At 38.5% G+C, this 14781-nt stretch overlaps 1 protein-coding gene across 2 annotated transcripts; it reads right to left on the minus strand.

Annotated features, from left to right (window-relative positions):
* Positions 1-1764: 1764 nt before the first annotated feature.
* mrps27 (mitochondrial ribosomal protein S27) lies at positions 1765-12388 on the minus strand. 2 transcript variants are annotated; one of them, XM_085181065.1, is made up of 11 exons: positions 12276-12388; positions 11939-12016; positions 10030-10100; positions 9878-9936; positions 9275-9389; positions 8688-8766; positions 6610-6725; positions 6289-6391; positions 6018-6160; positions 3909-4070; positions 1765-2228 (listed from the first exon to the last, which is right to left on the minus strand). In XM_085181065.1, exons 1-11 carry the CDS (start codon positions 12358-12360, stop codon positions 1980-1982), a joined length of 1260 nt encoding a protein of 419 aa, XP_085037191.1. In that variant the 5' UTR covers positions 12361-12388; the 3' UTR covers positions 1765-1979. The 2 variants fall into 2 exon arrangements, with proteins under 2 accessions (XP_085037191.1, XP_085037190.1); XM_085181064.1 differs by having other exon boundaries at positions 6586-6725.
* Positions 12389-14781: the final 2393 nt, after the last annotated feature.

The following is a 14781-nucleotide window of genomic DNA, read 5'->3' on the forward strand; positions in this document are numbered from 1 at the left end:
AATGTTTAACCTGCCAAAGAATGACTGATGGCCATCTTTTTTTTTCTTTTTTTTTTAATGCGGATTAGAGCTAATATATTTTCAACAGCTTTATCGCTATGAGATAAGCATCACACAGAAAAAAGGCCTGAATCTGTGGAAATAATCTGTGACTGTGTACAAAGAAGAAAGACTTCACTGATAAGCTGGAAGAAGGACACTAGCACTTTTCTTTATGGTAATTACACTCTAGTGGCACATATTTCACCACTGTGTGACTTTGTGCAGGCATCCAAGAATCAGCTGAATTTCTCCTGTAGTGTACGCTCAACTGCTAGGTTATTAGGTGCACCTATTCAGGTAGTTCTTAATCCAAATATTAAGACGTTCTGCTGAGGTTTAAATCGATCATCAGAGAGAGGAAGAAAGGCGATTTAAGCGACTTTGAATGTGACAGAAAATTCATCTGTCAAGGTGGTCTAAGCATAGCAGGAATGAAAGCCAACTGTCAGACTAATGAAGATGGTTCATATACACTGTGTTGCATTCGCTAACACTCTGCAAGAGCTATATGTGTATGAAAAAAAGAGAGGGTTGATCTGACACTCTGTTGTCAGATCAACCCTCCTTCACCACATTCACGAACCCTTTCTGTGGTCTGCAGCTCTGCATTCAACATCCTTTCTTCAGTATATCTACCACCCCTCTTTATACAATATACTCTACTAACTTAATGATAACAAGTGCAATGTAAATAAAAGGAGATATTCAAATAAAAAGTCAGTGAATCCACCTCTTTAAGTTTATAAATCTCCACCGAGTCCCCTCACCTCATTAGGTGGTGCAAACATTTACACCACAAAACTGTAAAATCTTGATTTAGTAAACCTTTTCTTTTAAGAACGCAAAGTCTTAATTCATAATCAGTTATAAATCAGTAAGTGGAGCCAGAGCTGAAAGTGTGACTGCGTGCTTTAATATTTCTCTAGGCGGTCCAATTTATGCAATAACACCATTAAGCAAACACCAACTATGAATGCAGAGCCACTCTGAGAACTGTTAGTGAGGTGCCTCGGGATCACAATGGTTCTTGTTTCAGCGTTTTGTGCTGCTCATTCATCCTGGACTGCATACCAGGCTGTTTCCCAAGCTCGTGCTCTGAATACTGAATAGCTGCAGCATAATGTAGAATGAATGCATTATCTGACCTACCACAACAGCATCCCCCCCCCAAAGATCTATTATCTTATCTATTGTGCAGAGTCCAAACTTTATTTGTTAGTTAACGTGTCGTTGCTATTAGAGTGATATTTCTGTATTAGCTGACATTGAACTTTTATGAAGATAGTTTCCTAATAATGTAGCCTGACGTGCACTTTGTCTGGTCTTACATTTATCAGGAGCTATACAACATTATTGGCTTTTTCATGTGAACGGAAAGGTCAAAACTGCATTCCTTTCTAGGCAAATAATTTGTTTTTCTCTAGATTTGCTATCAGCAAATTATCTTGTGTAATGTGGCCCGTGAGAAAAAACTCCCCAAGATGCTTTTGACAGACGTGCGCACACAGAAAACACACAAACATGTGACAAAGACGACTGCAGGCAAAGAGGAAAAGGAGTGGGAGGATGTGATGGGGCGATCTTTCCGTAGCTTTTCCATCTTTTTGCTTACATGAGGTCACCCTACGATCGGGCTTAACAATTGATGTGAGCATAAGTTCCAGTGATGATATCATCCCATAGTCCACGACAGACAAACAATAAATGTGAAATACAAATATGTGGTAGAACTGAAAGTGTGTTTTATTTTGACAGCCTATTTATATTAGCTCTATTCTATAAAAACAGAGCCACAAACACAATAACTGATATATACAAAAGTAATAAGTGACAGAATCCGGTGCAATGATAATAATACACTCACAAGTATACACATTTTAAAGTACATACTCGACGGACAGTTCAGTGAGTCACAGTTGGCTCCATGTAAAAAGTTTCTACACCTGCTGAACTGCAGCCATGGCAGCTAATCGCTCCTGTTTCTCCTGCTCAGCCTTTTCCCTCATCTCCTTCTCTCTCTGGATCAGCTGCCTCTTCTCGGCCTCCCAGGCCTGCACCCGGCTCTCAAACTGCTCGAGGTCCGGTGTCTCGGCAGCAGCCAGGTTCTGCTGGGCCAGAGCGGTCACTAAATCGTGGAAAGAGGTTGACTCCACTTTACCCTGAGACTCCAGTTGGCTGCTCAATTCCTGGAGAGGCAGGGCGACAAAAAAAAAGTTGAACGCACAAAGGAATGATCTCATCACTTCATTTAAATGACTTGGGTGAAACCCTGTGACCCAGAAAAGTCACTTCCAATATGTGACGCACACCGAGAATCATGGCTGCACAGAAAATCAGTCAAGATATGATGCATTCAAGAACACCGGACTTTCCAATAATTCCAGTGTTTATTATCTTTTGTTCCAAATTTTCATCCAGCAAACATTTTGGCCATGAGGGGAAATCCCCCTCTGGATGCAGCCACACACAAGCCTATAGGGAGCACGTGGGCAGTCAGCCAGTGAAATTTATCTTTACCCTGTGGCAATAATGCCATATGTATTGAGATCAAAGTTTCTCTGTAAACCTACCTACTTTTATTCAGAAGGTTAATCATTTATGATTGTGGTATAAGTGCATATCCATTTGCATCATTACTACACAACAATAATTTGACATCTATGAGTTTAAAATGAATAGAAAATAAAGACTGATAAATTAAACCTGGTTTTATGTGGATACATATAGCGCATGTCAGGATGCATAGTGCAGAAAATGAAATGTACTCTTTCAATAATGATTCAAATTCAGCTATTTGATAAAAACTAAACTGGCAGGTGCAGATATTTCATGTATCCAATAGTAATTATGTGTGTGTACATATTCTACAGCATTTGATATCAGAATGTACTGAAAGTCAAAGTATCAACATCTGGATTTGCAAAAAGAAGCTCTGACCACCACTTTACAGCAAACTGGACTCTGTTTTCTTTGTTCCCCTGTAGGTGCACCAGGAAGCATTATAAACCCTGATGCACGCAACTGATAAAATCCACATCCCAGCTAAGGCTTTTACACTGGTCCACTGATCTACAGGTGGTAGTTATGTTTCAGGAACGTTAATGGATCTACAAAGCCAGGAAAGAAGAAGAAGAATGCCAGCTGGAAAAATTTGGAAGAAAATGTTCTATGAGGAAGGAAATGTTTTCAGCATGGTCTCAAGAACATGCCCACTACACCTTAGTGAGCAACGACAAATGCAAACAGAAGCTTTGCTTTAATTTAAAGAGAAAAATATATATATATAAATTATCGTTTAGCGAATCAACAACGTAACTACCAATGTAAGAATCCCTAATTAACAGTCCACTTATTCAAAAATAAGTGGAAAATAATAATTTTATTAATTTATTTTACTATCAGTTCAGTGGTAATACAAGACAGTAGGCAGAATGGAGAAAAGCACTTCTGACAGTCAAAAAAACATCTTATGTTGTTTGCAAAGGGGGAAACTTTTTAAACTAGAGCGCAGTTGGAAAGCGTATCCTATAACCCAACAGGGTATTTTGCATTTTTGGAAAACTATATGATTTGGATCCACATCAAATTATTAATGGGTCTTTCCTTTGTCTAGGCTACACCTTTCCATCAGGTTTCAGTTTGGTGGTTGTTGTGTAATCTTGCTGAAAGATGGACAAATGGGAGGGAAAACATACTTCCACCCCACCTCTTGCCTTATAATTATATTTTAATCTGTCCCTTAAAAAAACCCAAAGCATGCTGCTCACAGCAGCTTGACTTCTAAGTTATAACCTCGTTTTTACCAGCATGCCCCTATAATTACATTTTAATGCAAATTTGAGCTGTAAGTACAAACAAAGACCCACCTTGAATTTCTTGACATACTCAGGTAGCTTAGCAGCTTCAGCCTGATCGTCTTCATCTACAGTGTTTTCTTTCTTGTCCTCTTCACCTCCTGACTCTTCTCCAGAAGAGTCTGACTCTGAGGTCAAAGGCAGGTCATGGAACAAGTCATTCACATATCCCAGCTGAAAAATAATCACAAAAATTAATGTTATTTATGCAGAAACATTTTGTAATGAAGCATGTTCTGAAACAACTGTTTTCTGGTCTTTTTGCTGAAAATTACATTATGCAAGTAAAGTCTCTTACTGGAATGAAAACAGGCCAGACATTTAATGACGCAGGGTTATACACCTTACTTGACAAGTCACCTCTTAATCTTAGGAAGAAGTAAGATTAACTGTGACCTGAGGCAGCAGCACCTTCATTGAGATGTAATACTTCCTCTCTGTCCTATGGCGTTATCTTCTCTGTCTACGTTATTGCTGTGCTGCTGTGTGACGCAGGCTGTTCACTTTCTGTTGCAGTGATTGTCAAAGACAACCTCAGAGCTCCGGGCTCTTCAAAATCTCATTAGATGCAGACAAAGCTGAACTATTGAACTGGACAGCAGAGAGCGGATTAGAGATGCTACAGCCTGCGCATATATGTAAAAATTGCAAAATCATGACAGCATGTGTGTCACACAATGCTGTCTGTGCCAAGCAGCCTGCCTGGAAAGTAATAAGCAGCCTGTGGACTATTTGCAATGCTGCACGCAGTTTAATCCACGTTCATTTTACAACAGCAAACTAACACGTTAAGAAATACATCCGTTTGACATCAAACCCACAGTTAGGGGGTTGATATCAGGTGCCCAAATGAGAACAAAGAGCAATGCTGTCTGGTACGGCTCAGATAGGTGTTTGTTATGAACTATATAACTATAAACAGTTCTAGCATATTGTGCATTTGCATGAGCACAGAACATTTGTGTTGTATTACGCAGCAGTTGTCTTACTGATATTTTTCTGCCTATATGAAAGAATAGTGTATGCCATCATTGGCACCTTTTGTAAAGTTAATCAGACTCACACATGGGACATAATCAGGGATATCTGGGGTTGCAATGTTCAATGTTTTTGCTCTCTCATTACTGATTTTGATATTTAAATATGTTTGTAAATTGTGCATTACCCTGAGACACTTAATGAGGTGAGTGCTGGCCCAGACACCAATTCAGGGATCGATACAACTTTGACATAAAAAGAAGAGTGTCCTCAGATGACATTATCAGCATAGACTTAGCTTATTTTTGAAGGTGTGAGAAACCAGAACTCCCAGAGAAAAACAATAAAAACACCACACCCTCTGCTCCCAATTTCTATGGGGGCCAGAAAGGCACCAATAATTAATTTAGATGTGCTGAACTGAACTGCACAGGCCCTATTAATACCCAATTAAATTGTGAAATCAACTGTATAAATAAAGAAGATCTTTAAAATAAAGAAGTTGCACCATGTCAATACTGCAGGAAAGCGTCTCTAGTCTGAGGACATACTTATGTAAGACAGGATACGTACAAGGGTTAGGCAACTGAACAACTAAATCAGTTGTCATCAACTCATCAAGTCCATTTCAGTTCCTTTTTTGGGCCTTGTGCTCAAAGGAAAAAGCATTTGGTATTTTTGGACTTAACTTGCCACTTGCACAGAGAAACTGATCCACTCCAAAAAAGGAGATTTGCTTTAGTTATGAGTTGGTGTCAGCTGTGCACCTTATGTTTTGCTGCTCAGGTACAAATCTGTACAATAAGAGGCTGCAATGTGTCCTTCATCTCACTTCTTTCTATGATCTCTGTTGCCTCTGTCAGTGCGCCCCAGGGTGGCTGTGGCTACAATGTAGCTTGCCATCACCAGTGTGTGAATGGGTGGATGACTGGATATGTAAAGCGCTTTGGGGTCCTTAGGGACTAGTAAAGCGCTATATAAATACAGGCCATTTACCATCTGTGGTTTTAAAGTCTCTTCCAGAACAAGCTGCACAAACGTTTCTGTGAATATACTAAGAAACACCAGTCAGGAAAAAATGTAATTTGTTGTTCAACCCTAACACAAAACACACAAAATGAAGCACGATTTGTTTGCCCTTACTGTATCTTTGGACAGTTTGACATCACTAGAAGCAGCAGCCACTCTCTCCATAATGGCCAGCGCTCGGCCCAGATATCCTCGACCCCAGAAGAGAGGCATCCCTTTGAAGACGGCATGTATGCCCTTTAAATTTTCTACCTTGCCTGGATGATGAAGAAGGAGGAAAACAAATGAGACAAGTGGCATAATGAAAGGCTACAGGAGAAAACTATCAATCACAGCAAAAAATATAACTTAAAAAAAATGCAAGAAAAGAAACTCAAGCACTTACCGAGGAAAGCATTGCCAAGCAGCTGAGCACTGAGGCCAATGGTGTTGTCTTGCTTCTGTCCACAGATGAGCAGCGATGCCCCCAGAGCCCGTTCTTCTGACACCTGATCGCAGCAAAGAACAAGTGTTTTATTACTTCTACTGCAACATGCTAATAAGCATCGGGCATCTCTTTTTACAAAAATGTATAAAAGTTTAGAATGAAACCCCCTAAGATGCCCCTTTTTGAATCACAGGAAATTGATTTTGCGATTTCCAGTCATAAGAATATTCTAGAGTCATTAGCTGTCCTAAACACCTTCAGAGCTGCTGATTCACTCACAGCAAGTTGTGGTCTGGTTGCTAGGTAACTGCCCAGAGCATACAGAGACAGGATCTGAGTGGAGGGAAGATCAAAAGCCTCCTGAAGCATCACCTCTTCAACCACAGAACACGCACCTGAACAATTATAAAAAACAAACATTCTCAGATAACATTTCCCAATATCTCTATATGACAAACATTTTTTATATTACAGACGTTTCATAATCTGGATAGGAGTAAGCTTGTGTGTGAAAAACTGAGTAAACTCTTACTGCTTACATAAGAACTAAGGGGATAAGTAGCAGCCAGGTACTCATAATCAAATGCACACAACTATTTGATTATATGTGTGACCGCCTCTATATTTTTTGGTCTAGAGATGAAAAAAAAAGAGGATTTGGCAGTTCATTCAGATGTGTGTTAACAGAATGCCAAAGAGAAAAGACATCAGCACTGATCTCAGAGAAGACTTGCTGTTGTCCATCAATCTGAGACGGCTTATATGGCCATTTCCAAACAATCTGAACTCTGTCAGTTCACACAAAAGATTAATTACTTGTGAAAAACCGTCAAGACAGGTGCCAAACTTCCCAGGAGCCTCACCCCAAGCTAACACTGTGCAATGCTCAGAGAAACCCAAGAGCTACATCTCAGAATCTGCAGGCCTCAGCATGCTAAATGTTAATGTTCATGACAAGTTAAGTACAAAAAAAAAGAAAAAATAAGTTTGAGTTGTTTGGGTTGCTAGGAGAAATCTAAAACTTACACTGTACTTAGTTTTTGTTAAATAAATAATACTTTTATTGTCACATCACATGTGCAGGTACACTGGTACAGCACATGCAAGTGAAATTCTTGTGTCCAAGCTTCACAAGCAACAGGGGTGAGCAAAATACAATACAATAACATAAGAACAAGCAAAATATAAGAATGGGAGAAAAAATAAAGGAAAAGGAAAATTAAACACTAAACCAGCTGTTCCTTGGGGGAGCTCGCGATGAGGCTGCCATACTCGGCGCCATCTTGGTGCCACTGTGTGTCATGTGTGTATAAACTCTTGGAAGTGAAAAGAAGCTGTATGATAAACTACCAGTATATGATGAGTTCACCATTTTACAGTGGTGTCCAAATCTGCACTATGATTATGTCCTGTATAGCAGAGAATCCTGGTATCCCAGAAAAAGGAGCATAAAACCAGTGGTCTATAGTATATTGTAAACTGTGCATAAAGCGAAATGACACAAACAAGGTGTCATACACCTTGCAAAATGAAAGCAAGGTGTATGACAGCAATGTATTGAAACATGAAGTTCCCCAAAGTATTTATTAACTACTTATTTATTAATTACACTCAGCATATTCGCAGGACATTGATTCTTTTAGCTGATTTTTGATGCGTTGTGTTTTATTGTGCAAATTCTTTTTCTAGGCACTGTTAACTAAGTTAAATCTTGGCTGGCCATTAGCTCACTATGTAGTCCTTTACATAGAATTTGCCAACCATCAACTGGAGTGTCGTGCATGAGTATATAATTAAAGACACTGTAATTTTCTTTTAATGACAAAGGATCCAAAACCACCCCAAAATTAGTTCTATGCACCCACCCAGTTTTAATCCAAATCACTTGTTGTACAAAACATGACGGGGCATTGAGAGTTCATCTGGCAAGGCTGTAAGCTGTTGAGGTCACAATAGCAACATTTGGGAACCACTAATAAAGGAAACTAACAGACGAAACCTAAAAAGTAATTCAACAACATCAGATCTGAGCTACTGTTTTGAAACTTTACAGCATATAAGCACTTTTATCAAATGGAATCAAAACTTTCACATTCAACTGAAACAGTGGCTCTGCAAGACAATTATTTACGGTCTAATGTTATTATAGAAAACATAAATAAATAGAAAAAACAAGCTTCCCTTTACCCCCGTCTTTTACAAACAAGGAAAGAAATGTTGAAATCAGATTTTGGTGATTTGAACATTTCAAGCAAACAAGAATGTGCTTGGAAACCTGCAAGGGGTTGGCCTTGCAGTCTGTGTGGTGCTTATGCTTCCCAAAGGTTAAATGAAAATTGATTTTTAAACTGTCTTACTTTTAAAGTCTGCATCCTTAATGAAGGAATCCATGAGGAGATTGAAGGTGAAGTCATCTGGGAATATTCCATACTGGATCTGCACACAGAGATATCAAAATATTGGCATCATGGAAAAACACCAACTTTTTTCTACATTATTTAATGACGAAGGTGTATATCACATGCAGCAATAAGACTGCTTCTCAGTGCATTAGTGACAATGAAAGCTCTTGCGTCAGAGTTGTATGCCGCCAATCAAAACAACTACAGCGGTGATCGCCTTTACCTCACTGTAAATGCGTCACTGGCTACCTGACATCTGTTTCTGGAGTAATTCAGGGATGCTCAGATACTATAGCGCATTCAGGAACTGAAAAAAAGCGCTGGGCTGAAAATGCCAACCATGTTTAACATTATTTGTGCTGGTCAGATCGGTTTGAAAACACGCCTCAGTGCTTCACAATGAGTCTGTGCTGTCTCATGATGACAGCCTTGATCAGATTTCCTCTCCGATCATTGAGATAAGGTTCATATGCAAGGCCCAAACAGTGCTCTCAGCGTAGTTTATTTCCCAAAGAATAAACTGAGTGAATATTATAGTGTACCTTGTTTTTAAGTGTGTGCAAGGCCTTATCTCTAGCCCCATATTTTAGACACTGTCTGATCCAGCCGTGAATGGTCCAGTCTCGCAGGTACCAACAGTTTGGACTGTGACGAAACCTTAAAGAAATTTACAGGGAAAAAAGTTGTTTCACATGCTTTAAAATAGAAATAGATACAAACACAACAACAAGAGGAAGAGAGGAAATCACATGACAAGTATACGGTAAACAGTTTCAGCTGCTGAACCACAACTTTATCCTGGAAATCAGAGATAGGAATAAGAATATATCAGCAGAAGCACATCTAAACTCGTTCAGTGTTTCCCGATTATGTAAATGAATGCGCCCTGAACTAGAGTGCAGTTGGGAAACACACTAAATCTTGCCATCACAAGAATGGGTGCAGATTCCAGAGGAAGGAGTAAACAGGAAAGGTCTGGAGTTGCCCCGAACAAAGAAGAGCATGTGACTGAATATAAACCAAAACAGACAAACCAAACAGACAGTTCAGTCCAACAAAAACACACAGACTGGTACCACCAAAACCAAAAAAAGCAGCAGACATTTGGCACAGATGCAGAAGATGTAAAAATGATATCTGATTACTTATAAAGGTAGTACTCTGCTTGATCAATTTCTTCCCGGGATGATATGTTGTCCACAAACTGAAACAGAAAACAGTGTGCCATGAAAAATCAAGTTTACAGCAAATAAATAAAAAAATTAAATATGGTCCATTTAATGTAGACACAGCTTACCCGTGACATAATCAGAGAGCTAACAGGGAGATTCCTGTCATATGTCCTGTCCATAGTGTTGGCGAGTACAGCTGCAAGTTTAAGAAGGATTTTAAAAAAAAATACCAGAATTATAGTAAAATAAACTAGAGAATAAGCTTTCCAGAGTAGAATAAATTGCTGACACATTTTGTTTTTTAAATATATGAGTTTTATTATGGTGATTTACAACTTTTCACAACTTCGGTATTATCTAATTAAATTGTATTTAAACTTTGGTAAACTACGAGTATAAATTATGTACACTTTGTGAAGTAGGTAAATTTCGTCTGTAACACCATGAGGCTGCAGTGCTACACTGCCACCCTGTGTTGATGAAGTGTACACACAGTAGTATTTGATGCTGGACTTAAGCATGAAATGTTGTAAATATGTCCAGAAAAAAAATCTCTTTTTTAATAATTCTCCCAAGACAAACTAATTTACTGTACTAGAATAATGTTCTATAATATTGTAATGTAATATTTGTACAACTATATAGCGGCAGCACAGTGGCATGGTGGCATGGTGGTTAGCACTGTTGCCGCACAGCAAGAAGGTCCTCAGTTCAATTCCACCATCAGGCCGGGGCCTTTCTGTGTGGAGTTTGCATGTTCTCCCCGTGTTTGCGTGGGTTCCCTCTGGGTACTCCGGCTTCCTCCCACCGTCCAAAGACATGCAGCTTGTGGGGTTAGGTTAATTGGATAATCCAAATTGCCACTAGGTGTGAATGTGAGTGTGAATGGTTGTCTGTCCTTGTGTGTTGGCCCTGCGACAGACTGGCGACCTGTCCAGGGTGTACCCCGCCTCTCGCCCTATGACAGCTGGGATAGGCTCCAGCGCCCCCTGCGACCCTGAAAAAGGATAAGCGGAAGCGAATGGATGGATGGGGGGGTAATTTTCTGGTGTTCCCTTTGGGGGCCACAACAATGGATAATTTGCCTTCATCTCACCCTATACTTAACTCGCCCTCCATCACTACACCCATCAACCTTCTCTGGGGTCTGCACTTTTTCTCCTGCCTGGCAGCTCCTTCCTCAACATCATGTGTCTAATATATTCACTATCTACTCTTTTTACATATCCAACACAAAGTCTCTAAACTGCTTGATTGGAGTTGTCTCTCTGATGTACTCATTTCTAATCCTGTCCATCCATGTTGAAGCCAACCTGCTCCTGAGCCACAGAAGATAGAGTGCGTAGAGTGCGTAGGATACTAAGTGGAAGGTCAGTGGCTGACTTCATAACACCTCCATTCACATTGAAGAAACCTTGGGCAAGATAATGAACCTCAAGCTGCCCCAATTGAGTGTGAGCATGTGTGAATGTGTAGGGGTCAAAATAATAATAATAATAATAATAATAACAACCAGTGTGTGATTGGAAGAGGAAAGTGCTAAATAGAGAAAAATATTAAATAAAATGCATTCTTGGTGGACCAGCGCAGGAGCAGCAAATATATGTAAAGTTAAAAGTATTTCTAGATTTTGACATGCTGTTTAAAGATGCGCTTGTATGTTTTAGTCCCAAAATGAGAAGATTTTGTTGTTTTAAAATGAAGACACAAAAGCAGAAAAAAAAACAACCTGTAAGTGCAGTAAACTGAATATAGTGCCATATTTAGTGGAAGTGGCACTTAGGTTTCTTTACACGTCTCAGGCTGCTTATGATCTGTTTTTTAAACAGTTTATTAAAGGTAATAAACTATTAATGCTTTAATAATTATTTGGAATTAAGGGCATTATAGTCAAGTCTTATTGCTTTATTAGTTTGACACTTCTTGACTTGGTGGAAAATATTGTTTCCCTGGATAATGATCCAAATCTTGACAAGCCCTTTGTTTGCTTGTCTTTTCATTATGTACTGTGTAATGTGGAGATTTAACTCTTACCCAGGTTCTGAGGATCTTTCTCTCTCGCCTCCCACATTTTGCTGTCTGTGTAAGCCGCTGAAAGCAACCATCGTCGGGCTGTGAAGAGAAATGCACACATCAATCAAATATTAGGGCAAATGAGTTGCTCATGGCTTTAAAATGACAGGAAAACTCAAATGCCGGTTAATTTAGCTTCATGTTGTTAGCTAACGTTACCATGAACTGAGGGCATTTAGCTCCACGTCTATGAACATTCAAATATTGACCGTAAAAACCAAAAAATAGACGTTAAACATGAAACTAAAATTAAATCATACTCTATATTGAGTCTTAACCAAATGCATGATGTGTCTACCTGAAAGAGATGGAGATAAAATTTTAACTTTGACAGCAGCAGCACATCGCTTCAACACGGAGGCTGCCATATTAGACGATACCATCTCGTGGCAGGCGCCGGGGGAGTTTGATGACCGGCAAAAGTGGATTATACCAAAAGTGAAAACAGGAAAGCAGAAAAGTTTTTGGTTTGGTTTTTGTTGTTGTTGTTTGTTTTGTTTTTATGTTGCTACCTATAAAAACAAATTAAAATATTTTTTTTTAAAAACAATAATAATAATTTATAAACACAATTCGTACATTTGACTCAATGAATTATTAATGAAGTTAAAATGAGATATTATTGATATTTAATTTAACTTAATCTAATAATTTTTACTGTTCTACCTTGCTGTGTGCACCAAGCAACAAAATACTTTACAGGAAATGTTTTGATTTCATGAAATTTATCAGGAATGACTTGCAGATAATGTAGAGAATACACACTTCCAGCCTACTAACCACAAGTTTCACCACAAGGTTGCTAACTTCCACTTTGGTACCAGCTTCTACCTGTAGATGAAAAGCGATAAACATTTCCTGATCAAAATAACTTGAAAACGTTTTTATTTAACCAACAAATAGTCTATCTATCTATCTATCTATCTATCTATCTATCTATCTATCTATCTATCTATCTATCTATCTATCTATCTATCTATCTATCTATCTATCTATCTATCTATCTATCTTTAAATAATAAGCTATAATACTTTGCAGCTTGTTACATTTGGTGTGATGTATGTGTAATTCATTAATATTAGTTTATATTCCCCGAATTCTATTTTTGACATTTTGGGGATTTTTTGGATTCAGTTGTTTACATATTACTTGGTTGGCTTTGGTAATTAAAGTCACATCAAAATGAAAGAGAAGCTACTTTTGGTCACTCCCAAAATCTGTTAAACATAAATAATATTCTATGTTGCAAGCGAGAGTGAAATACTTGAGAAGAACCTGCTCTTTGACAATAGAGGGCACTGTTCATATAAGAAAAAGACAGAACAGGAAAACACACACAGCTGTTAAAGTGAAGGAGCTTCACTTTGCCATGCTGTGTTGCACATAAAGCCATGAAGAATTCCATTGCTAGTTATTGAGCACCACTGCTTCATCAAGCTTTTCAATAGGGCTTACTAGATCTGTCCTCTCATGTTCATTAGACTGCAGGCAGCCCCAAAAATACTAGCAAACCACCAAAATTAAGCAGGAAGTTGGAGATAAATGTGGAGTTGAGTTGTCTTACTTTGTTTACCTAAATGTGCATTAATTTGTCCGTAAAAAACTGTTGCCCCTGTCACCTCTGTGTTTGTCAGCCAGTATTTTTGTTCAGCTGCAGGAGGACAGCCCTCAGCTATTATTACAGTTAGCTCCTTGGCTGTGGGTCAAAGGAGGTGACAGGTTGAGACTAGGGTGGGACCACTCTGTTAAACAAAACATGGAAGAATTTTAGCACCATCTCGTTTTCTCAGTGACCAGCAAAACAGGAAATTTGTACCTGAGATGCATTACAGTGTAGTCACTACAAGTAAACAAGAAGTGTACCATTCAGTTCCATTACTGGGATTTCTGATATCATCTTGTGCCTTTCTGTTTTTCCATTATGCAAAAAGCCATACAAAGTCTACAGAACCTTTATTGAAAATCACGTTTTTAAAACCCACACTTCTCTCATCATGTTAAAAAAAGGTATGTTTGTGGTTTAGAGATGAAAAAAAAATCAGAAGTATTTGTTTTCAGGATCTTGCTTACGGGCATCCCCTTGCTGCTTCCCTTTTTTATTTCTCATCCATAGTGTTAGAGGACGTTGGTGCAGGTTGGTGCGATGTGATAAAAGAACTGCATTATACAGGGAATGACAAAGCATTTTGTAGGGAGGCTTTTTATGCAATAGATGTGAACTGTCATTGAACACATACATGCTTGACCAATAGTATGTGTCTGCAAAATAAAATGGATAAATTTATCATATAAGGGTTGCTAGGATGAGCAGCGTGATAGTCTGAATTTTATTTAATTTGTATTTAAGACATTAAATAAATGTACATTACACAATGAGACAACTATAAGAATCTCTAAAAGGAGAAACAATTTTAGCCACATTATAAAAAGTTACAAGTTACTAATCCTCAGTCTGGTTATCAACTCATCCTGAGTTCCTTCTTGAATGTGCATGATTTGGAAAACATTTATTGCGTAAAAAAAAACTACAAAAAAACCCAAAATGGCTTGCTGTAATTTGCCTGCTTATATAACAGTATTCAAATACATTCCAGATGAAACAGGATAGCAGGACAGGAACCGCCCTGTAATATACAGCCCAACTTTCCAGCCAAGTGTTGTGACTCCTATTTTTTCACAAGTTTAGTTAAATTTTCTTTCCTTTCTTTCTTTTAAACTGTTGTCATTATCAGCCATTTGAGTTACAAAATGTTTTCCGAAACAGTCCTTGACTCAAGTTTTTAATCACAGTATTATGAAACAGA

Source organism: Neolamprologus multifasciatus, chromosome 12 (genome assembly GCF_963576455.1).
Source record: "Neolamprologus multifasciatus chromosome 12, fNeoMul1.2, whole genome shotgun sequence".
Lineage (NCBI taxonomy): Eukaryota > Metazoa > Chordata > Actinopteri > Cichliformes > Cichlidae > Neolamprologus > Neolamprologus multifasciatus.

Coding starts and splice junctions, on each gene's coding strand:
- mrps27 (XM_085181064.1), bottom strand. CDS start 12,360: ATGGTATCGTCTAATATGGCAGCCTCCGTGTTGAAGCGATGTGCTGCT. Junction 6,726..8,687: donor TAAGGATGCAGACTTTAAAA/GTAAGACAGTTT, acceptor ATAATTGTTCAG/GTGCGTGTTCTGTGGTTGAA. Junction 6,392..6,585: donor GTGAATCAGCAGCTCTGAAG/GTGTTTAGGACA, acceptor TGCTGCGATCAG/GTGTCAGAAGAACGGGCTCT.